Source organism: Panthera onca, chromosome D2, assembly GCF_046562875.1.
Source record: "Panthera onca isolate mPanOnc1 chromosome D2, mPanOnc1 haplotype 2, whole genome shotgun sequence".
NCBI lineage: Eukaryota > Metazoa > Chordata > Mammalia > Carnivora > Felidae > Panthera > Panthera onca.
The window spans coordinates 34214372-34239235 of NC_138349.1; the positions used below are offsets into that span (position 1 = coordinate 34214372).

General features: G+C 39.4%; 1 protein-coding gene across 5 annotated transcripts; it reads right to left on the bottom strand.

The window, feature by feature from the left end:
- Nucleotides 1-363: 363 nt before the first annotated feature.
- CEP55 (centrosomal protein 55) lies at nt 364-23140 on the bottom strand. 5 transcript variants are annotated; one of them, XR_013550531.2, is made up of 11 exons: nt 22772-22904; nt 21153-21262; nt 20422-20612; nt 17629-17904; nt 15232-15300; nt 7444-7594; nt 5678-5991; nt 4055-4126; nt 3221-3346; nt 1064-1499; nt 364-440 (listed from the first exon to the last, which is right to left on the bottom strand). XR_013550531.2 is itself a non-coding variant. In XM_060642004.2 (10 exons), the coding sequence occupies exons 2-10, from the start codon at nt 21157-21159 to the stop codon at nt 1299-1301; spliced, it is 1407 nt and encodes a 468-aa protein (XP_060497987.1). In that variant the 5' UTR covers nt 21160-21262; nt 22931-23017; the 3' UTR covers nt 364-1298. The 5 variants fall into 5 exon arrangements, 4 of the variants coding, with proteins under 4 accessions (XP_060497987.1, XP_060497986.1, XP_060497988.1 ...); XM_060642004.2 differs by lacking the exon at nt 22772-22904 and adding an exon at nt 22931-23017 and having other exon boundaries at nt 364-1499; XM_060642003.3 differs by having other exon boundaries at nt 364-1499.
- Nucleotides 23141-24864: the final 1724 nt, after the last annotated feature.

Consider the following 24864-nt stretch of genomic DNA (forward strand, 5'->3'; position numbering starts at 1 on the left):
GGGGTGGAAGAGACCAGTTGGTATGTTCTGCTCTGCTGTTTTCCTAACTCAAGGAACATTCCATTACTCTGGTTATAACATCACCTGACGTGTACTGAGTTTGGAGAATTCACAAAAGTTTTCTGGCAGGGTAGAGTGAAGTTGGGCTTTGGGGCTGATTTGGGAGTTTGAAACCCAAGAATATGTTTCTCTTTTAAGTGATTGTGGGGATTTTGCTTTATCTCTCTGAGCCTCATGTAGTTTTTGGTTCCAGTGGATCCTTAACTCTCTCATCCCTTTACACTGTAAGTGAATCCGCTGTTCTCTGGCACACCCCTCAGGACAGAAATCTTAGAATACCTGTGTACATATACACAAGACATATTAAAACTTATTAAATAATTTTATTCTTTTCTCCTTTATATTACTAACAGTAGCCCATATTCAGCATTTTAGAAAACCTGAAGAAATAAAAAAAATTGGGGGTTTACACACACACATATAAAAATATATATTCAGATAAGCAAATGTTCATCACATTGCCCAACTTTAAGAGTGCCAAAAATAAATAAATAAAATACCTGCAAATCAAATGAGAGGGCTAGATGGCTTTGTTAAAATTCATTTTAACAACTTTAAGTGAGCAACCTGTGGTAATGAAATTCAAGTTAAAGTTACAGCCAGTTAATATGAAAGAAAACATTGTGTGTGGCTACTGAGGAGTATTGCTTAAGCAGAATCTGCCTTGTGCTTCTATTAGAACACAGCTCTGCAAAAAAAGATCAAGAAAAATTCCAACTTTTCTAATAACCGTCTTATTATAGAGAGGAAAAAATGTAAAAAGTATTACCAGCTTTTAACAATGGACATGAAAATTAGGATTGTAGGTTTATGAAGTTTGAATAAAAAACAAAAAGCCAACAAAGTAAGATCCTGGGTAATTAACTTTGACTTTTAAAAACCTACAAAAAACATAAAATATTTGCTTGCTGGTGCAACAGATTAAGCCCACAAGCAATAACCTGAACTATTTCGTCCTTATCAAGTACTTTAACAGTGCAAAATGTTAGTTGTCTCAGCTCACCTCATTCCGTCACTGAAGCCTGAAGATGAACCATCTCAGAGAGGTATCACTACCAAGGAAAATGCAAAGCAGCCAAAAAAAAAAAACAACAACGATTCACTCCTATGCCAGAGTCTCAAAGGTAGAGAGGCAGTTTCTTATAGAAGAGGTGAAATAAGTAATTCAAAATGTCCATAAGCTAACAGAAGATACAGTATTGAATCTTTTGCCACAAAAACAAAGAATAATTATATTGCTATTTTGAACAGTATTCAACGTGGACAAGTAGATCTCGATGCTCGGTGGCTGGATACTGTATACTGCACTTGGGACATTCCACCAGGCTTTCATTTAGTGCAGCAGTGGGACTTTTTGGTGAGGCAACTTTTACCCTGTTTTCGGACTCTCCTTGGAAAGTGACTAATGGCTCTGTGAAGGCAAATTCACGAAGCTGCTTCTGAAAAATAAATGTATACGAGGTAGTTATAAATTACCCAAATTACCCACGAAATACCAGGATTGGGTATTTACATGGATAGAGTTTATTAAAATGCTTAGAGCCAGGGATGCCTCGGTGGCTCAGTCAGTTAAGCGTCCAACTTCAGCTCAGGTCATGATCTCACCGCTTGGGAGTTCGAGCCCCGTGTCAGGCTCTGTGCTGACAGCTCAAAGCCTGGAGACTGCTTCAGATTCTGTCTCCCTCTCTCTCTGCCCCTCTCCTGCTCATGCTCTGTCTCTTTCTCTCAAAAATAAATATATGTTAAAAAATTTTTTTAAAAAATGCTTAGAGCCAGATATAAAGGTAGACCTATATACAAGGCTGACAAAATTTGATAGTTTTGTAAAAAAAGGTCAAGTTCAGCAAGTAAAAAAAAAAAACTACATAGAATTAAGAGTAGCAAAGAATGTTAGCAGATCAAATAGGTTACACATAGAAATCATAACAATATTGTATATCTTTGTGACTTTCCTTCTTTATGGTTTTTTCCCCCCTGAGGAAGTCAGAATAGTCAATACAGCTTTAAAATGAATATTTTACAGCATATTCTAAAGATGATGGACAGCAGGAAAACAAAGAAAAGTACAGGAAAATTATGGAATCTTTTTTATACCCTCTGGCTTCCTATACTTTGAAAAATAGTCATTAACAGAAATGAATTATAAACTTCAATTTCAAATATTATATGTGGTCAAAATGAATGACGTACTACTAAAGAACAGAGTCAAGATATATTTTGTCGTTTACTCATAAAGAAGCTACAAATGATTTTTTTAACAATTGCTTTTTCCTCTTTCAAAAACTGAGGAATTCTATTTGTTACATTTTACCATCTGCAAATACTCTGCAGCACTAGGCATGAATAAAATATGTGCCAGGGTGCGTGGGTGGCTCAGTCCAACTTCGGCTCAGATCATGATCTCAAGGTTTGTGAGTTCCAGCCCCATATCAGGTCCCACACTGACAGTGCTGAGCCTGCTTGGGATTCTCTCTCTCCCTCTCTCTCCCTGCCCCTCCCCCACCCATGCGCGCACGTGCTCTCTCTCCCTGTCTCTATCTCAAAATGAATTAAAAATAAATAAAATATGTGCTAATGGGACATAACACGCACACACAGTTACCAACAGGTTTGGTTCAAAAGCTTCTTAGTAACATGAAAATAGTAAGTCAAAAATCACTTCCTCATAGAAACAATCTTATTTAAAAGGTTTATGTTTTAAAAGATTATGTGTTCAAGGCAACCCACAAAATGTGCTTAACTCAACATGCCTGCAACAGTGTATTAACAGAACCATCCATTGTCACTAAAAATGACATTTCTTTCTTTCTAAATAGAAAAACATGGTTTCAGTTCAGGATTTACAACTGCCCTCCCTTACCCCTCCTTGCCCCAGGCCAGCCCGTTTAGTGAGTCTAGAGTCACAGTAGGGAGAGGTGATCCCGGGCACCAGTAATGTCATTGTTACACAGAGGCACACAGGGCCCCTCCTTCTAGTGCCCTGGGTTGATGCTCAAAGGGCAGGTGCTTCCAACGAAGCAGGGTTCTGCCTGTTGATTTGAGAAATAGCCATGCTTGAAGCTGTATCCTCTCAGTCTGGGCACTGGTTTGATATATAAATGGGAAAATGGCAGCAAGAGAAAGAAGAAAATAAGTTTTAGTTTAACCATTCCAGACTCACCAAGGATTCCAACTGTGTTATTTGATTTCTTGCTTTTCGCAGTTCTTTAAGAATTATGTGCAGTTGGTGCTGCATATTTTGACGGTCAAGTTTTTCGTTTTCGAAGTCTAAAGTACATGCGTGCATCTGGAACAAATACCCAGGCCGAGACAATTATGGTTAGTATATACCGTCGACTTCTCTTGACTGGATGCTTGCATTTTTTTTTTAGCACAAGAGGCAAACATTTGCTGTGCCTTCACAGCAAGAATTCATCCGAGTACAGTGAGATGTTGATAAATAGAAAAGCTTCTGGTTGGGGGGTTGGTTTATCCAAGGAGCAAAGCCAGGGCTTGAGGTGAGTGACGAGCAACTTAAGAAGTTGCTGGTTGGGGTGTGTCCTCCCTGAACCCCCTTCTGTTCTGGGGCAGGGGGAGAAGGGAAAGAGATAGCTGTTCCCTGGTTTGGAATACACTAAAAATCTCTGGTCTATATCCTGAGAACAAGTGGTATCTCTCTGAGTTCTACTTGAAGTTATAAGGTGGCCCTCTTGGGGAGATCCTCCTCACTTGGAGTAGGGACTACAGAAGCCATGCGGGGAACAGTAAGATTTACCGAGGCAAACATTACCCTGTCAAAACAACCGCCATCCCCCCTCAGGATCTGGTTTAGCCTAAAGATAGGAATAAATGGCGAGCACAGATGCTCACTTATATTTTTTGCTGTTGTTGTTAAAGTTTATTAAAAACATTTTTCATGACTTTCAAATGGTTCTTCATAGACTAGTGTAAACATGAGGAACAATCCCATTTTCTAACAAGTTAAGCTGAATTTAGAAGCAGCCTCATTCGGTACCTGTTGTTCCAACAGAGCTACCCTTGTTTGTTCTTCTTGATGCTTTAACAGAGATGTGTAAAGAAACTGGACCTGTAGGATGGAAACAGAGCCAACACTGTCATATCCACTCTTCTACTGCTTGACTTGGGATGCAGGGGAGGCTCACAAATCCATCTCTATTCCGGACGACACCTGCTAGTTGGGGTGAGTCCCGGCAGCTGGTTGGTTGATGGCTATCTGTACAAGTGGCTGAGCAGCACCACCCTGGCTGAGGGCTCCCTGAGGCAGAGACCATGAGTCCATAAACAGTACTGAACTCTGCAGTGCACACACCACTTTCCTGGAGGTTCTGACAGCTGCTAATATTTCTGATGGGTTAACAAAGCTGGAGGTGCCCTGCCTCCTTGCCTGCAGAGTTGGAACAAAATTCCCCACCATTTCTTTTAAAAAATTTTTTTTTAGTGTTTATTTATTGTTGAGAGAGAGTGCGAGCTGGGGAAGAGGCAGAGAGAGAGGGAGACACAGAATCCGAACCAGGCTCAGGCTCTGAGCTGTCAGCACACAGCCAGATGTGGGGCTTGAACCCACAAACCGTGAGATCATGACCTGAGCCAAAGTTGGATGCTTAACTGACTGAGCCACTCAGGCGCTCCCTCTCCACCATTTCTGGTTAATCTTTTGTAAAGATCACTGCTCACACCTGCAGGCACAAACCAGGGTGGAAAAGACTAAGAAGGCAAATGTTACAGACTGCTTTGTTCTCCCTCTCAACTTCTGGATGATTAAAAAAAATTACTATTCTAATGGCAGCAATAACGAACATTGACCCCAGCCCTTTATTTTACAAAGCACTTTCACATTCTCTCAGTTGACCTTCACAAAAGCCCTACGAGGCAAAAAAAAAAAAAAAAGACTGCTGTTATTAACTTGGCATCAATAATCTTCAAGTCAGGGAAGTTAGCTGATTTTCCTAAGGCCATACATCCTGAACTAGAGACCAGGTGTGGACCCCAAATAATGTTTTTTTCATTATTCCATGCTGCCAAGCAAGATTTAAATTAATGAGTTTCTGTTGAAGTAGTATTCAATTCTAACAATCCTAACTTAGTAACTCCAACGTTACTGGCACAGATATCCTGGCAGGAGGTCATGAGCGCAATGAGAAGGTGGGCGGTATCAGGTGAAGGAATTAACTTGAGCACGGTATCATCCAGATGAAGGTGCCTGCCTGGGAACCAGCACCGATTCCCCTCTTTGCTTCACACCTTTCGGCTTCTCACACATACCTGCCTCTTCTTCCCCGAGGGCCTCTGTACACGAGCTCCTCCACAGGAGGGAATTCCCAGTCACTCTCTTCACAGGCTCCTTCTTCCCAAAAGACCTTTGTGCAAATACTGTCTCTGCAGTAAAGCCTCCCCCGGCCCCCCAGTTCTTGTGTCATATTGCCCTGCTTTATTTTCCTGAGTTTACTTGGTTATTTAGGTACTGGTTTATGGTCTGTTTCCATTCTAAATAAGAATCCTAGGGCAGGGCATTTGTTCCTTGTTGGTTCCCTAGTGGTTAACATAGTTCCTGATGCTTGGTAAGTACAATGGCAATTCTGAATTCTGAATCACGGAAAGTCTTACTAGTTAGGCTCACCTGAGATAAGAGCTCCTCAGATCTCTTCTTCTCTTCTTCAAGCTTTTCCCTCGCAATATCATTCTCTTCCTTGAGCCTTTGTATTTTCTCTGTCTTATGCCTATCATCTTCCAGATGTTGTACATCTACCTTTCTTTGTGAACACAGCAGTTGATTTAAATCTTGGACTTCTTTCTGGGTTTCTTCATATTTTCTTCGAAATTCACTAAGTTCAAAGCTCAACTGAGTTATGGTCTGTCGTTCAACCTCAAGATCTTTTTTTGCATTTGCCAAGAGATGGTTGTAATATTTTTGCTTTTCTTCTTGAAGATAACCTATGACAAACACATTGGGTCACAACTCACTTTATAAAACATAATAATCCTGAGAAGTTAAAACTAAACACATTTCTGTAAATAAGTTCTTATGAAACGAAGAGTCAAGAGATAGGGTAGACATCCGATGGAACAAGAAACAGAAGCTCAGGAACATTATTTGAAGTTAAACTAATAAACAGAAGAACTGAAAACAGTAATATAGCTATTCTATGGGAAGGGAAAATCAGCAATGTCTAAAAAAGATAAATCAACAAATAGAAATATAAGCTCATTATTTATAGGTATACTCACCAAAATCAAAACCAGAAATGTTAAAAGTGGCTGCCCTAATGGCAGGAGGAAATAGCGACTGGGATGGACTATGAAGAGTGGGGCAAGCCCTCTTATACTACTATTAAATTACTTTAACAAGAGCTTACATTACTCTGGTAAAACACATATACACATAGAGAACATATTGCCAAAGAAGAAATTAGACTTAGCCCACAACTAAAATCTTACTTTTATGTGTAATAAACTTATAAAGGAATTACAGTTAAGTAACTTTGTGCCCAATTCCTTTTATATTTTCTTTTTCAGCATTAGCTTCATTTTAAATATTCAAATGTGAAGCTCCAAGATTAGCAGTCTTGTCTCCCTTTCTTTAGCCTTCTGTTTATATAATTCAAGGCTTCAGTCCCATTAGGGCCATCAGTCTTTTTTTTTTTTTTTTTTTTTTTTTTTTTAGGATTTTATTTTTAAGTAATCTCTACACCTAATGCGGGGCTTGAACTCACAACTCTGGGATCAAGAGTCGCACACTCCACTGACTGAGCCAGCCAGGCGCCCCGTGCTATCCGTCTTTTAACAAGTGCTTTGGAAGGGGGTTTCTTTTCTTAGCTCGTCACCTGGAGCTGCTGAACCTATCTTCCCATCTGTAAAATGAGAATAATGTCCCCTCCTGCCCCACCTCTTAGAGTTCTTGTGAAACTCAATGTCAGAGAAGCTGCGAAGAACTTGACAAAAAGATTGAATCATCCTTAGGAGCCTTCATTTCAATTCTGTGGGAGACTCACAAGACTGAAAATCATCTATAAGAGGTATTCTTTCTCCTGGGATTGATATGAATACATGCAAGGAAGCAGGGTAAAAAGCTAATCAGTAACAAGGCTGACCCTGGGGGAAATAAAGCTGGAGAAGATCTTTGAAGGCAGAGAAGGACATGCATGAAGGAGAAAATTTAATGTGCCTTCAGAACTGCCAAAGACCCATTACTCTGTGGCTGTGCCCCCTTTTATCAAAAAACAATGAGAAAACAGACTTGGTAACACAATATTTCTTACTTCAAGGTTAGAAGATTTGCTTAATTTACTTTCTAACACTTATTTATAAAAATCTAAATTTGATGAATCTCTCCTTTTGGAAAATGTCAGGCAGGCCTACCCCAAAAGAACATTTTTACACCAGTACCTTCTGATTCAGCCTTTTTTGTCTGCTGTGGGAGTGAATGAGCAGCTGTTTCCGATTTCTGTTCCAACTCGAAGATCTTGGCTAAAAGTCCTTTTACGTAGACCTCCCGCTGCTGATCATACACAAGCCACTGCTGATTTTTCTCCAGAGCCTTGAAATGAAAATGAAAGCAAACCATTAAAACGAAAAACCAAAATCTTAAAATGGAGAAGAGAGCCAAAGTGATGTAGCCTTTCTCAGTGCACAGTCTTGTGGTTCACATAGAAGTCTGGTCCGCCACCGCATGGCTTGCAACCTCGAGATCCATTCGAACATCAGGCTCCTTCAGAGCACCTGACACCATGGCAAAGTCATGTTTCCATGCGGTCAAGTTCATTTCTCTGCTGTCTCCTATACACAACTTGCTTTGTATCTGTGCCCATGTCATTCTCTGTAAACTAGGATGCCTCTGTGGCAGAGGTGAGGTGCACTGCTGGGGCTCCCTTTGAGAAAGAGGGATTTCCACTCAACACATAACTCTGCTCAGGAGCTCTCCATGGGGACATAGATCCTGTCAGGCTTGCAGCCTGGTGCTCCTGCCCAGTCCTGCCACCTTCCACTTTCACAGATGTTGCTGCCCAGTAAACTGACCTCCGAACTCCGTCTCAGTGGCTGCTTCTCGGAGAATCAACTTAAAGAGCCGCCCCCCTTTTGATCACCAATTTTCATCCTTTACATCTCTTACAACTCAAGCAAAAATCCCAAGCTGGGATCATTCATTTGGTTTGTATAGGGGCTTATGAAGTCAGTTGTTACATAGATCTACATATTTTTAAAAATTATTTTACCAAACATCTTCAGATGTTTATCTGTGCTTGCTATGTCTTTCAAATAGTAAGTTTCTTGAAGTGGTAGACCATGCTCTTCTCAGAGGATTCCTCTGAGGAATCTCCTTTTATGTACAATATGTATACTCAAGAAATTATTTGAATGACAGGGTAATATTAATAAAATAGGCAGTGTCTATTTAAGTTAGCTGGTAACAAGGAAACTGATTCACTTTACCATTACTGCTAACACGAGTTTTTCATTTTGGTTACATCTTTCCCTCAAGAAACTAGATATGCTCTGATATAGCCTTACCAGGCCACCTAGCTGAAGTTTGAAAACCTGACCCCACCTGATCTGTGGCAAGACACTAGCAAACACTCCTATAGGAAGCTACATTAGCTTTAGTGGGTAAACAAGCTTTAGTGGGTAATACATGGACAAAGGTATGCAGATTTCTAAGGTGGTTCATTATTATCAATCAGGACAAGTTCATATCCCCTCTGATTCTAGCTCTCACTGTTCTTAACCACTGGATCCTTGGAAATTCAGTGAAAGGCAAAGGAGTCTGCCAGGACAGCCTAGTATCCCCAGCAATCGCACACTACCCCACCCCCTTGACCCCTGCCCTAGTTTTTCCAGGGGAGGTGGCAGTTTTGTTCATGAAAGTGGGGCCCAGATTCAAGTTGAAAGCTAGGAAAAAAGATAACTCATCTGCTGGCACTGGGGGGAAAAGTCTAGAAATTCTTAAATAGCACCGCTATGCAATGACATAACTCTTCTCTCCTTTCTAATCTAGAAGTTCAGTCCAAGAAGACGGGACTGTCCCTTTCTCGTTCTTTGCTCCTAAGAGGCTGGCTAGGGAAACAGTCTCAATGACTATTTGTGTAGAGAGGCCGTGCATTATCTAAACCTGATGCCACCTGTGCAAAATGTTACAGATGAAGGGTCCCAGAAGGGGGCACACACAGAGATGTGAACACCCATTTCTGATAGCCAAGCTCATTTGTACTGAGTCCTCTGGCCCTGGTGCTCATGCTATGACCTGTCTGCCCCTGTCGGAATGCCTACTTGAGCAATTATTCACTGTTGGATCTTGGTAAACCCTGGAGATAAGAGGATTAAGAGAAAAAAGAAAAAAATGTGTCCATTTTTTGCTCAACAATACAGATCCTCAGTTTGAAAGTGATTTCCCCATTAAAAGAATATGAAGAGGCACAGGTTATCACCAAAAGCTTCAGGTTAATCAATACAATGATTACTCTGTGTTTTGGGGAAAAACAGCTACTCCTAATAAATTCAATTCAACCTTTCCCTTGGTCCCCCAAAGTGCTAAATTGCTTTAATTATATTAGTAACAGAATTTTTGAAAGCTTCTTAACACCATTTGCTAAAACTGAAGCTATGTTCCCTTAGGCTAACATTAAAATGGTCCACAATTTGCCTTTTCCCAACTCTTCAAGTTACAGCCTGGCCATTTCTGGCCTCCACTGCCACCTTGCTGTCTACAGAACTATACACACTCTGTGCCTTGCTTAAACTCTTCCTTCTGCCCAGAATGCCCTAGAACTCCTTCCTATATCACCTGCTCACTTAAATCCCACCTTTTCAGCAAGTTCCAGTGCATCTGGGCTTGTCTTTCAAGACTCCTCACCGTAACTGCCCTCACCAAGTTCCCTCTCCTTTGTAAGCCAACAGTGATTTTAATGTCTATTCAATCTATTTGGCATCTTACACTCATGACCTTGATTGCCTCCTGACGATAGTTCTTATCTGAACTAGAACATGAGCCCCCAGAAAGCTGAGCCCAGGCTTGTTTAGAGTCCATAGGTTCTACTCATGTGTTCGATGTTTCCATAGCAAGCAGCTGCCTGATGGATGTTCATGAATGATGGTGACGACATGGAGTGGAGAAACAATGATTGACAGAATCAGCCAAGCATCCAAGCAAGGCTTTTAGACCCAGACTGAAGTTTGAGAGTATTCAGGGAAGGGAGGAACTGGCATGAAAGAACCTAGTAGAAGTTCCTTACACACAGTAGAACAATCCATTTAGAATGACTCAAAAAGAATCAAACACCCTCAAGAATCTATTACTCATTAACTAAGTAATGTATGAAAATGTAATCAAACCTCCTTGTAATGGAACTATCACAGCTATTTCTGTGATTTTAACAAGTGCATAATATATACGTCTTATGTCATAATTCATCCCAGACCTGTTGGGATTTATTATCATCAATGGTTGAAGTGACAGCCAGGATGTAAAATTTCATATCCTCAGGGGTGCCAAACAAAGATGGTACAAACGTAAAGTTCTTGACAAAGATGTTGCATGGTCCAATCGGACTGAAGTAAAACATACATACTGGAATACATCTTCAAAAGTGCTCGATTCTTTTTACTCACGCTGCATTTGTTGTAGGTGTGCTGAAAAAGGAGGGGCTCCCCTTCCCTACAAGCTGGCATCTCCCCCGAGGAGTGAGATGGGAAAGGTGGTAAGGAACATACTGGACGTTTTTGGTTGTATATCAAGGCATCTTCTTTCAGATAAGAATTTCTATCTTTAAAGACATAAACGACTGAGTCTCAAGTCTAAAAAGATCTCTCTCTATAAAAACCCTTAAGTCTATAGAGTTCCTCTAAACTTTGCTAGGCTCTTTCCATGAGCATCCTACAAACTCATGAGCATCTAGGCATAGGGCTTAAAGAATTTTCAGTGTCTTGTTTTCTGTAGAACTAAGAAATGGATTACAAAGACAACGACAGCATCTGGAATCAAAGACTTAGTCCAGGGCCCTCCAGTCACTTGACCACACACTTTTCTCTCTGCACCTGTCACGCAGTTACAACATTAATTCTCCTCACAGAGCTTAAGAGTTCTGTACTATATACTCAAATTTAGTTGCCGAAAGAGGTATGACTCAAAAAGCAGGCACATATCCAAATACTTAATAAATCATATTAGTTAGATGCTAAAGATAACCTAATTTTATTTCAAATTTTAAATTAGTCCATCTTTAAGAAATATTTCAATATAAATAATCCAAGTTAACATTGGATGGTCATGAAAATTTTCTTCTTTTAAATGAACCTAGGACCACCTAGGTGGCTCAGTTGATTGAGCGGCTGACTCTTGATTTTGGCTCAGATTATGATCCCAGGGTGATAGTATTAAGCTCCACATCAGGCTCTGTGCTAAGCATGGAACCTGCCTAAGATATTCTCTCTCTCTCTCTCTCTCTCTCTCTCTCTCCCCCTCCCTCCCTCCCTACCTCTACCCGTCTCCCTTGCTCACACTTGCTCTAATAGATATATTATATATATTAATATATATATAATATATTAGTATATATTAGTATATATACTAATTAGTATATATACTAGTATACTAATTAGTATATATACTAATTAGTATATATACTAGTATACTAATTAGTATATATACTAATATATATAATATATATATAATAAATGAACCTGCCCATACATTACTTAAGTATGAGAAATAGAACTACAGGTTAAGATTTGAGGTGCAATATTCTAAAAAGCCACGTGGTGGCAATATTACTTTATTAAAGTAGCAAACATTTCTTTACTTGGGCCTCTTCTCACTGACTCTGCATTTGCTTTCTTCTCTAAATAGTATCAATAATTAATGGATTTGATGGCTATCAATAAATGCTGATATTAGTTTTGCATCTTTAGAGCCATCAATATATTACTATCTCTTCCAGCTTTGTGTCTTCTACGCATTTCTAAGGCATACATATAACATTTCCACTCAAGTTATCAATAAAAATATGGGACAGAAGTGGGCAAAAGAGAAGCCCTGTGGAATGCTACTAAAGTTCTCCCTCCTGGCTTCCCAGAGATGCATTACATAATTCTTGGGCAAAAACTGAAATGCAGGTTGAAATGTTAGCCTATACTGGAGAAATAAAAAATGTGGGTCAATTGACAAAACTGGAATATGGATGGTAGATTACATAGAAGTATAGTGTCCTTGTTAAATTTATTAAAGTTGCTATCTGTACTGTAATCACGTAAGAGAACATCCTCATTCTGAGGAATATATATTGAAGTATATAGGTTTAAAGGGCTGTAATATATGCAACTCACTCTCAAATGGTTTAGAAAAAAATATTATATGTGGGGGGGTATTGAAAGAGAGAGGTATAAGGTGGAACAAAATGTTAACAATGTTTGAATTTTGGTAATTAGTATTGGGTGTTCTATGTATCATCTTCATTCTTGTAACTTTTCTGCAAGTTTTACTTTTTTCCAAATAAAAAATTAAATAAATAAACATTACCTATATTCCCTAAATTCTGTTTAAAAATCAGATTTTTAAAATTAAGAGCAAGAAATGCCTATTTCAACTGCCTCTTAGCTATTTGATTTGCACGTTAATGACATTGTATGTTTACAGAATGAATGCCATGTAATTATTTCAAAATGTCAGCCAGACCTAAATGGCAGCTGAGAAAATGATACAGTAGGCTTTAAGAAAGGTAAACATGAGTTTTTAGGGCTTCTTTTAGCAAAACAAATACTGATTCTTAAAATAGGTGGGCAAAGCATTCCAGGAAGCTTTGTTCCAGGAAGCTTTGCAGGAGACTAGAGGAATGGTGAGGGATTGGAACTGCTGGGCTCTCAAAGCAGAATAATGCCACAGTGCCTATGCTCAGAGGAGTGACAGGTCACTTTCTGGGCTCCCTAGTCTCCTCCTGGGCTCAGAGACAATCAGAGCTAAACCATCTCTTGCTCCTCAAACATGTAAGTTAATACAGCAGCAGCTGGGAATTTGTTGGAAATGCAGAATCTCAGGCCCTAACTCTGACCAATGAAATCAGAATCTGCATTTTATAAAAATCGCGTAGTCTCATCTGCACATGACAGTCTGGGAGGCATTGCTCAGTCTATTGAAGGTGAGTTGGGTTAAATTTTACTCTACTTGTCTAAAAGCCTTTTTAAGGTAAACAGAGCAGAGAAGTACCATGTGATCCTTAAGTAAGCCAGGAAGATAACACAGAACAAAAAGACTGGGTATACATGCATAACATTTCAAAGTTACTTTAACATAAAGAATTGCCATTATCTAAAAATAACCTTAGCTGATATTTGAAGCAGTTGGTGCTGAGACGCCTAAAAATTACATAGAAGTTTAAGATGATAGCATATTTTTTCAGGTACTAATAAAATTCAAATGTTCTAGATAATGGGGATATAGCGGTGAAAAAAACAGAAATCCTTCCCTCATAAAACATATACCAATGTATAGACAATGGAATATTACTCTGTGATCAAAAAGAATGAAATCTTGCCATTTGCAACAATGTGGATGGAACAGAATGTATTATGCTAATTAAAATGTTAGAGAAAGACAAATATCATATGATTTCACTCTCATGTGGAATTTAAGAAAAAAAAACAGATGAACATAGGGGAAGGGAAGGAAAAATAAGATAAAAAGAGAGGGAGGCAAATCATAAGAGACTCTTAAATACAGAGAACAAACTGAGGGTTGCTGGAGGGAAGGAGGGTGGGGGGATGTGCTAAATGGGTGATGGGCATTAAGGAGGGCACTTGTTGGGATGAGCACTGGGTGTTGCATGTAAGTGATGAATCACTAAATTCTACTCCTGAAACCATTATTATACTATATGTCAGCTAACTTGAATTTAAGTAAAATGAAAAAAATATATATACCAATGTAAGAGTCATGTAATAAAGTGAATAAAACATATTATAAGTTTAACAGTTATATGTGATGAGGGGAGAAGTTACAAAGCAAGAAAAGGGAATAGGAATTGTCTGGGAGCTATAATTTTAGAAAAATGGCTAGGTAAACCTCTGGCCCCACTCCCCGCCCCTCCCCCTTCCGAGAAAGTGACAATTGAGTATTATCTGATGAGGTGAGGAAGTGGGTCATGAAGATATCTGAGGGCAGTGAGCCAGGCAGAGAGAAGAGAAAGACAAAAGGCAGTGTAATGCAGGAGTAGCTAGAAAGCCAGCACGGCTGGAGTGGAAAAAGGGGAAAACTAGAGGTGGGTAGGTAAATTATTCATAGATATGTGCATCTGGTAGGTACTGATATACACAGAATGATAAAGGTCAGGGTAACATACAACACAAATAACTTATTTTGATAGATCTTTAAAAATTGTGTTTCTTCTTTATCTTAGTTACCTTTAGGTAAATTACTTTGATAAGGCTACTATAGTACTCTGCTATAAAGACACTCAACAGATTTAAATTCTTTTGAAGATCAAATAGACTGCAAGGTACACCTGCCAGATGAAATAAAACAGGAATCTTAAGAGCAACTTAGAGCAGGGCAGACATGCCAGTAATATTTCTGGAATCAAAATACCTACCTACTGGCCTAATAATTAACTCAAGAATTTTATACTTTGTATATCTGATATTAAAACTCAAAAAAATACAGTCCTGAATTTAGTCAATTCCTAATGAAACACTTCTTGTATTTAAGACATAAGTTTGAAATAATATAGCTTTACCATATATGTAGAATAACCTCATATCAAATTCTACAGAAGACGTACTGAGTATACTAAGAATGTGTTTCTTTTTCAAACTATGAAAGCAAATCCTGGTTCCAAGGGAAGAATTTTAAATGAATAGGTACATCTTGCATGGATAAACAAAAAGAGAAAAAACTATAAATAAAATTATACCATAATAATAAAATAATTGGGCAAATCAGATTGGGTGTTTGGGTGATTTCTAGGGCTTTCTAGCCTATTCGTGAGACCATGATTAGAGGAACTGGCCCTCTTGAATGTCTAGAAACAGATTTAAAGATAGTAACCTAGGGAGATGATCTCAAACCATTCAGTTCTCCGTCTTAACAGATTGTTTTTAAGCCACAGAATCAATGCTGTCAATTTCCATGAAATTTAAGAATGAATGAATCAGACCTCTTCCCATAACTTAATAAAAGGAAACTGAACTTACATCTTTTAGCTGTATTTCCATTTCATGAATATTACTCATTGATGAGTTGAAGCAGCTTGTGGCCACAGTCTGAAATAAACCAGTATTAGTTAATATCACAAATTTAACAACAGAAGTTTCCTCATTATATTTAGTTCTATAATAACACAGTATACTTCACAAGGGCATCCCAAAAATCCAGATCTAGTATATGCTGATGAGCCATCATGCCAGGTCATGAGTACCAGAAGAGAATGAAGATCTGGAAGCTTCCTCAGCACACTGGAAGCCCCGAGATTTCATAACTAATTTGACTTCTTAGGGCCTCTGGATCACTAGAATACCTCAGTGCATATGAATTGCCCAGTGCTTTTCACCAAAATGAGATAAAACACATAGAAGTGTGCTCTTAGATCAAATTTGGAAAATACTAAATTTTCAAAAGATAAAAGTTGTTTTCTAGAATTATATTTATATTAAAAATATTAATTAGTATTAGTTAAACAGATTTTACGGAACTCAAAACATAATTTCTCTCCTCTTTTTTTGTTCATTTTCTTATAGAGGAAAAAAAAGAGAGGAAATAGATGGTTAGGTACCCATGCTAACCAACAAAACTCATAAAAAGCTATATTTCACTCTTTTTAACAGCTTAAGGAAACAGATCTGTGTGAACACGGGCAACAAATCACAAAATATTTTTCTCCAAAGGTACTATAGATACTCACCCTAGTATGTGGTCCTTCCTCTCTCTCAATTTAGTCCTCTTGGTAAAAACTAGGACAGAGATAGCTCACCAAATCCCTTTCCATTTTTCCCTGGGCATACCTGGACTTCACATTCAGCCTTCGCTGTGCTTAGTGAGGCCATAAGACTGAATTCTGGCCAATGGAACGTGGACAGAAGTGAAATATGCCAATGCCAGGCCTGGCCCCCAAGCCCTTGCCTGATGCTCCACACAGTCTTTCTAGCTTACATAGCTGTACATAGAGGATCTGGTGGAAGGACGGGGAAACCACTAGAAGGAAGGAACCTGGATCTGAGTGACCCTGTGGAGTAAGGCACTAACTCTACTCTAACTCTACTCTACTCTAACTCTACTCCTCCACTCTAACCTGCACTAAACTGTGACATGAGGGAAAAAAACGAACATTTACTCTGTCAGACCGTGAGATTTGGAGGTTGTTTGTTATGGCAATAAAACAGTCTGACTAATACAGAAATTAATAGTGGACAGCCTATACAATTACTATAAAAATACATTTTTTAAAAGTTATCGTTTATACCAGGGTTTGTCTTTCTATATTTGAGAGCAGAGAAACTAATTCTTGAGCTTTAAGGAAAAGTATTAGGCAACCACTTTGGATCTGATTATAATTTTCATGAGTTTTAGCTGCATGGAAATTCTCTAGAAAAACTTAACCCCTTTGAATTCACCTGTAAAAATACTCAACTGCCATTCTATGAGAGGGCACATAAAGGTGCATGATTACACATAAATGTATACGTCTGATCACTCTGACTACTCTAAATGGGAGAGAAAGTGCAAAGACCCCAAATAACATTGAGGTATTATATCTGAAAGCAACAGATTTTCTTCTATAGGTGGTATTAATAGTTGTAACGTTAGTATTATCCAAGTGTCCAAATTTATTAAAGAATCACAGATCTGATCAACAAGAAACTATTTACAGAGCACTTTCTATATACCAGGCACTGTGCTAGGGGATTTAGATATATTATCACATTTAATCTCCAGTATTCTTTCGCCATTTTTGGACCTCTTTAGCTCCTTCACCTATTTTAATCTCCAGTATTCTTATCTTGATTTTACCACTGTGGAAACTGAGGTTAAGGAGAAGGGTGTGGTGAATTCTCTCTAGCATTGCCTCTAAGACTAGAAAGGTTACAGTCACACAACTAGCAAGTGGCAGAACCAAAATCTGAACTCAGACCTGCCTACCAACAAAGTCTTGCTCTTTCTGCTACACTAGAAACTTTAAAACAAAAGACGGGAGCAAAAGCACTTGTAGTTTCAAAAAACATGCTTGATATTATCATTGTATATCTCAAATTTGAAAACAATAACAAAAGGAAGCCTATTGTCTTCATGATACAAACTACAGAAAAAAAAAAAAAAAACAGCCCCAAAAAATCTTCTTGGATGTTGTAAATACACAGTGGATTCTGTATTCCGAATATTCCCTTGTGCAAAACAATGGTCTGGGGAATGGAGGGAGCCATGTTAACTATTTTTGCTTATGGAGAGGGTATCAGGCTATAAACAAAAAATAACCTGTTGGTATACTATACTGCTTCAACATTTGACAAGTGTGTTTTAACAAACTCATTCTTCACAAGAACTACAAATTGTATCAGAAAGGAAAAAAAACCTGGATTTAAAGAAATGGCAAGTACCTGTGATAAATGAAGTGTACTGGCTTTGCTCTCAAGTTCAGCAAGCCTTGCAGTTGTAGCAGACAACTGTTTTTTCAATACATCTGTCTCTTCAGACAAGGATTTCAACAGCTGCTCCCTCCTTTCGCCTTCCTTTGTTTTCTCTTCCAGCTGTTCAAGCAATGCGGTACTACTGTATTTGGCTTTCAGCTGCTCTCTGAGGCGCTGTATTTCTTTGTCTTTCTCTGTGAGATGATAAGCATTCTTCTGCCTCTCAGCTTCCAGGACTCGAATTTTCTAGATATAAACTAAGAAGAATCTTAGAACAAAGCCAGGTCAAACATGGAAATAAACAACATCCAACAAGCATTTACAGAGGGTTTATCACACATCAAGTCAGCATTACACTAGACACCAGGGCCAAAAAGAAAATGAAGCCAAGGTCTTGTGCTCAGAGAGCTCCAGAGAGGGAAACCATTAATGCAATATGGTCGGTGCTGTAGTTAAGACACATATAAAATGAATGGGAGAAACCAACTCTGTCAAGGGTGGTAAGAGAAAGCTAACGAAAAGCTGGCTCCCACATGAGTATGTGATAATCACCCCTCCATCATACCAGTTCCAATCATCTTAAAGGCTAAAAGTGAGTCCTAAAAGAGATACATGCTCATTATTGAACTCAAAGCAACAGAACCTAAAAATTACAGAAAATTACAGCTGGATAAAAATGCATTCATTAATTTGTTTTTGTTAATAAATGATTTGGTAACAAATCTAAAAGCTGATCTTCAAAGGACTGTTCACATTCCCAAGGATTTAAAAGATAAAGAAGGCACATTTGTTAAGCGGCTGCTTACAGAGGCGGGAAAGCATCTATGGAGAGTCCATAAAAAGTTAACTGACTTTACATGCTAACAAGGTAAAAACAACATAAAACTTCAAACTTGCATGAGGATGAAGGGGAGAAGCAGTTGTCCAAATATAATGGGGAAACTGAGTTAGGTGACCTTGAGAAAATGAGGGGATTTAAGTTGCCTCAAGCTTAAGATAAAGCAGTAGTATGATACAGTTACCAAAACAAAGCCCACATAATTTTAGGCTTTTGTAGAAAACAACATCCAAATTAGTAGAAATAATACTGCCATTTCAACCCGTGTTTGCCACTGTGCACAATATTGGGTGCATAATTCAGAAGGAATATGAACACATCACAAAATGTTCAGGAAAGTAACCAGGATGATAAGAAGCTAGAAAAGCTGAAGAAATGGGATTGGTCTACAGAAATGTAAGATGAGGGCTGCCTGGGTGGCTCCCTCAGTTAAGTGTCTGACTCTTGACCTCTGCTCAGGTCATGCTCTCACGGTTTGTGAGTTCGAGCCCTACATCAGGCTCTGTGCTGACAGCTCAGAGCCTGCTTGGGATTTTCTCTCTCCCTCCATCTCTCTCTCTCTCTGTCCCTCCCCCATGTGCACACACGCTCACTCGCTCGCTCTCTCAGAATAAATAAATAAACTTAAAAATATATATTAAAGAAAAGTAAGAGAAAGCAAGATTTCCTCAAATATCTGAAAAGTTGTCAAATGGATAAAAAAATAGACTTGTTCCATGCAGCTGTAATAGGTACAATTAGAACAAATTGGTAGAAGTTACAGGAAGTGTAATTTCAATTGATTACAAAGGAACAAAGTTTTGACAACCAGTGCTTGTTTAAAGTGGAAAGAACTGGAAAGAGATCTCTCAGAGAAGCTATTAGATTCCATCACCAGATTGCAAAATAATCTTTGTGTTTAAGAATTGGAGATAGGGACGCCTGGGTGGCTCAGTCAGTTAAGCATCAGACTCTTGATTTCGGCTCAGGTCATGATCTCATGGTTTGTGAGTTCAAAGCCCACTATTAGCACAAGCCTGCTTGGGATTCTCTCTCCCTCTCTCTCTTTCTCTCTCTCTCCCTCTCTCTTTGCCTCTCCCCTGCTCACACTCTGTGTCTCTCTCAAAATAAATAAATAAACTTTTAAAAAAAATCGGTGATAGATCATTTCTCAATACTTCAATAAGTATTTACCTCAATATGTGTTGTTAAAGAAATAAATTATTCCGTTTTAGGTGTGCCTATAAAATAAAATTTAAAGAAATCCAATGATACGATTTAATATAGGTCATTTATTTTCTAACTATGAACAAGGAAATAGCTTTTGCAAAATAAAATAAATGATTAAGTTTTTAAATCCTTCCAGTTCTAATAAATTCTTAACTGCTTTATTGACTATGTCATAACAAACTGTAAATTAGAGAATCTGAAATATAGTTTAACAGAATGCAAAATGCCAATATATGTAATGATTTTATCTCAAATATCTGAAAACAAGGATTATTTGGAAAGCAACCAATATATATGATAAAATGAGTTTTTAAGCATTCACATTAAAATCTGAACTCCATTAAACATTTTGAAATTACTAGTTTTGATTTTTTACATTTAGTGAATGAACAGAATAACCAAATTACATCATTACTGGGAAAATACTTTCTCATCTCCTACAGTAAGGCTTATTATACTTTAAAAAGTTTTATGCGGCACCTGGGTGGCTCAGTGGGTTAAACGTCTGACTTTGGCTCAGGTCATGATCTCGAGGCTTATGAGTTCGAGCCCGGCATTGGGCTCTGTGCTGACAACTCAGAGCCTGGAGCCTGCTTCGATTCTGTGTCTCCTCCTCTCTGCCCCTCCCCTGCTTGTGCTCTGTCTCTGTCTCTCAATCATAAATAAACGTTTAAAAAATTAAAAAAAAAAAAAAAAAGGTTTATAAGGCCACTCACCTCCAAAAGTCTGTGTTTGTCTTTATCAGTCAGCTTTCCTTTCCCACTTGTGATTTCATCCACTGATGTTTTTAAGGCTGCAATTTCTCCCCTAAATTTTTCTAATGCAGTTTCTGATTTGGAGTTACTAGGCTTCGATCCCCATTTACCTTTAATTAAACTTTTGGGACTTCTGGAAGACATCTCTGAAACTGTAAAAATAAAAATACAATTATACTTTATTAGTCTAAGTTTGAAAGGCTTGGAAAGGTAATAACCGATTTGCTAAATAGAAGAACATTTCTATCTCAACAGAAGAGATACAGCCAAACCAAGGGACTGGGAAAGGCTTCTGGCTTGCTGGTAACAATACTGATTCTTTAATCTGGGTGGTGGATACATGGGGAGAATTCACCTTTTAAAAATATGTCAACTTATCTTGATGCTCACTGAGTAATGTACAGAATTGTTGAAACACTACATTATACACCTGAAACTAAATAGCGCTATATGTTAACCATACTGGTATTAAAATAAAAATGTTAAAAAACACGGACACACGTTTTGTGCAGGATTCTGTATGTGTCATACTTCAATGAAAAAGTTTCATCTAAAAGAAAAAGGATCAATGATTAAACCATCAAATGAAGTCTGAATGAAACAGATCACAATCAAAGACATATTTTACCCAGGAATAAAAAGCTAGTGATAAGTATATAATTCTGAGCACACAGGCATTGAAATATCATTACCTGACATAATGATATGTCCTGTTTTAGAAGATAGGCCTAGTTCAGATCTACGTAGTCAGTTGAGAGAGTACAGTGGGGCAGAAGTGAGGAGAATCTAAGATCAGACATTTCTAGGAAAAAGAGGCACAATATTCAAGAATTAAGAACAAGTGGCCAAATTGAGTAAGAACCTTAGAATCTGCTAACAGTATCTGGTAACAGTGTAGAAGAAATGTATAATATTAACTCTAGGAGCAAAATAGTGAAAGATACTGCGCATATAATAAAAGTAGCTTTAATTAGGGAGATTAAAAAGCATTTTTCTACATTATGGATCCCAAGATAAAAATAGTGGTGGTGACTAAAGTAAATTAGAGGGATGTGTGACCATTCATGCATTTAAAAAATACTGGAAAACCTAATTTACCAGGCAACATCATAGGTGCTGGGTATAAATGGGCAAAAAAAAAAAAAAAAAAAAAAAAAAAAAAAAAAAGAAAAGAAAAGAAAGAAAGAAAGAAAGACAAAGAAACAAAAGAAAAAGAGACATGTTCCCTTACATAATGGAACTTTCAATCTAGTAAAGGAGGCAAGGACACAATATAGATTCTCAAGTTGTAAAGTCGATGCTCTATAGGAATAAATGATTCTGGTAAAAAAACAGGGGAGACCTACTCGGTTAAGGTGACGGGGGAAGGCCTGCCTGTGGAAGTGACTTTTACGGTCATCCTGTATGAAATCAGTCTGAAAACACCAGAGCTGTGAAAACTGAGTGGAACAGACCATCTAGCGAAAGGTTAGTCCTGGATTTTTGCTCACTCTAAGGTGAAAGGCTGAGGCTGAGATAACTGGTAAACCGATTAAGACCAATGCAAGGTTATGGCATCTTGAGAACCTGCTGCCACAGGAAGTTCTCTCCTACATGCTTCTGTTAGTAACACATGGTTGACTTGCTATAATGGGTTGATATGACAGAAAACTACTTTTCACCCAAGTCACTGAAACACACAATGGTGGAACCACATGCATCAGTAGAACGGGAAGGAACCTATGGACGTTCGCTTCCTGACCTCTGGACAGAACTTTGGTCACAAATGACTATTGTTTCTAGCTTCTAGACTAGATAGACCCTGCTGGGATCTCCCAGCTCCCCATCATTTAGTCCTCCCAACCTCCTTTCCCCGTTTTTTTTTCTACTCCCATCAGGCCAATACTCACAGAGCTCACACCGTTCAAACTTTATCCGGCCCTGCTGCATCTTCTCCAGGACGCCTTCCCTCTGTATAAGCTACATTGGTCACAGGATACAATCTGGTACTCGATTGTTTACTCCCACCCTACACCCACTTCTTAAATTTGTTCAGCAGTTGTTTCAGGGGCTGAACCTTGAATTATTTTTGTCACTCACAGAATCTAACAGCCGCTGTTCAATAAATATTTATTGACTGGCTGAAGTGATCTAAAGCATCCTGGACAGGAGGTGACCAAAGAAATCTTGCAACCCAACAACCTGCACAGCCTCCAAGTGGAGGCGAATCTTACAAAAACCCTCACATAAGATCTACGTGATTTCTTTATTTCTTTATTTCTACACAGAAATAAAGAAAAACTGCAAAACGAGGCACTTTTTTTTCCCTCACCTCTAAAGTGAAGATGTCTGTAGAACAGACATGAACGTGCTTGCTAGTCGGCAAAATGCTGTACGCACGAAAAGACCTCGGCCAAGTCACTTGGCCTCTTCGCACCAAGGAAAAAAAAAAAAAAAAAAAAAAAAAGGCAAAGAGGGTGATGATACCCACCGCAAAGATGAAAGGAAGGATCGACCCGCTGACGGTCGAGGCTCCCAACCCGGGGCAGGCACGAAGTGAGCGCCAGGGAAAGGGGACATATATCAGGGCGAGCAGAGATGGAGTCCAAACGGACGCGATCTGCCCGCTGACCTCGCCTCCCTCGCGGTCCAGCCTGGCCCCGGGGCTGTGGACCCCGGCCGCCCTCGCCACCCTCGGCTGTCGTCTAATCGCCGCCAGCCAGCACCTGAGGCGAAGTGCGGCGCTCGAGTCCGCCCAGTCACACCCTGCGGCGCGGGCGCCGCTTCCGGGAGTTTGAATCCCGCGGCTGCGGGGCGGGGCACGTCACTGCCGGCGGGGGCGCGGCCGGCAGGAAGAGGGGAGCGGCACACGCGGCGAGCCCGCGCCTCCCCGATTGGCTGCGGCCTCCGAGAGGCGGGACCTAGACCGGACGAAGTGGGTCCGACGGGGCGGGGTCAGGGGGCGGGACGGAAGACTGGAACTCCGGCCCAAGGCCCCGCAGTCCTATTTTGGGTTTTTTTTTTTTCTGGGTTTTTTTGAGGTCTCAAACCTCAGACTCGGTGTTTCTTTGTAAGCAGCGGATTTATGTTTATCTGCTTTGGGGATGAAGTACATTACTATGTTCAGTGAGTTAAACCCAATAACTGAATGGAGACTAACTCGTCCTGTGTCCTTGAGCGTAACTTGCCTTTCTAGGTACCAGTTTTGCCCTTTATAGAATGGGAGAACTGCCTTCCCCGAGAGGACAGCCTGTCTTCCCATTGGGCTGAAGCTTTCTCCTGCCAAAAGTCAGGGGTGGAGCATTGGAGAGTGTAGCAGGTGGGAGAACTGATAGGCACACCCAGACTGAACTCCTAGATTATGAGTCCTGCAGGAGACCAGGCAGCCCTTTGCTCGAGATTGCTGCCCTCCGGCTTGATGTCTGTAGGTCAAATCTGAGTCATTCTTAGCTGCCTACAGGGCTCTATTGCTGCAAAGGGGCACAAAGAGTGTTTGGCAGAGCCTAACATTTCTCTCTTAGACCAAGCATAAACTCACCAAGATTTAATAATAGGATACAGTAGCAAAACGTCCTGGGAAAACAATGTCACACACCAGAACTCTAGATTACGACTGCATCTAACTCCTGGCTTGACTGCCTCTTACTGGATGTGTGATCTTAAATAAGTTATTTAACCTCTCTGAGCCTCAGTTTCCTGATCTGTAAAATAATGTAAATAATAATATCTACCCTCTAGAATGGATATAAGAATTAAATGGAAGAATCTGTGTAAAGTGCTTGGCATTTAGTAAATGCCCAGTTGACATTACCCATTATTACACAAAAAGTAACAAACTCCTATGTAACTAAATAAAATGGATGAGAAGCCATGTAGAGAATTTTAAGGATTTTTTTTTTTTTTAATAATGCAAGAAGATAACATTTGGTCCCTGCTTCCAAAGAGCTCACATTTCTGATGGGAAAGTGAATAGAATTGAGCTCTTTCACATCTGTTGTGTTAAAGTGTCAGATGGGATTGGGGTGGGAGGAATTCCTGGCAAAATAAGGGAGGTTGTGAATGATATGCATTGCCCACAGTTGCAAGGACAAAATTAGTTTCCATAGAAATTTGCAAAAATTTTTGGAGTGACAGAGAAAGAAATCTCCCTGCTCAGTTTAGAACCAAAATGGGAATAAAGAAGAGAGGGAGTTGGGGGGTGGGGAGACAACTCTGTGAAGAAGGGTGGCACCTGGCAGACTGGCAGTGGGGGACCTGCTGGGCCAGACACCTCAATTACACATTCTTCTGGTGGGAGCTCCCCCTGTGACTGGGGACCCCAGAGGAAGAAGAGCAGGCAGGAGGCTCACTGGCCCCATGGCTTGCTGAATTTTGTAATTTTGTAATTTCTTAATTATTAGACCTGAAAATCAACATTTGCTCTTC

Coding starts and splice junctions, on each gene's coding strand:
- CEP55 (XM_060642004.2), bottom strand. Junction 4,127..5,677: donor CTGAGGAGCTCTTATCTCAG/GTGAGCCTAACT, acceptor TCCATCCTACAG/GTCCAGTTTCTTTACACATC. Junction 3,347..4,054: donor TAGCTCTGTTGGAACAACAG/GTACCGAATGAG, acceptor TATTTGTTCCAG/ATGCACGCATGTACTTTAGA.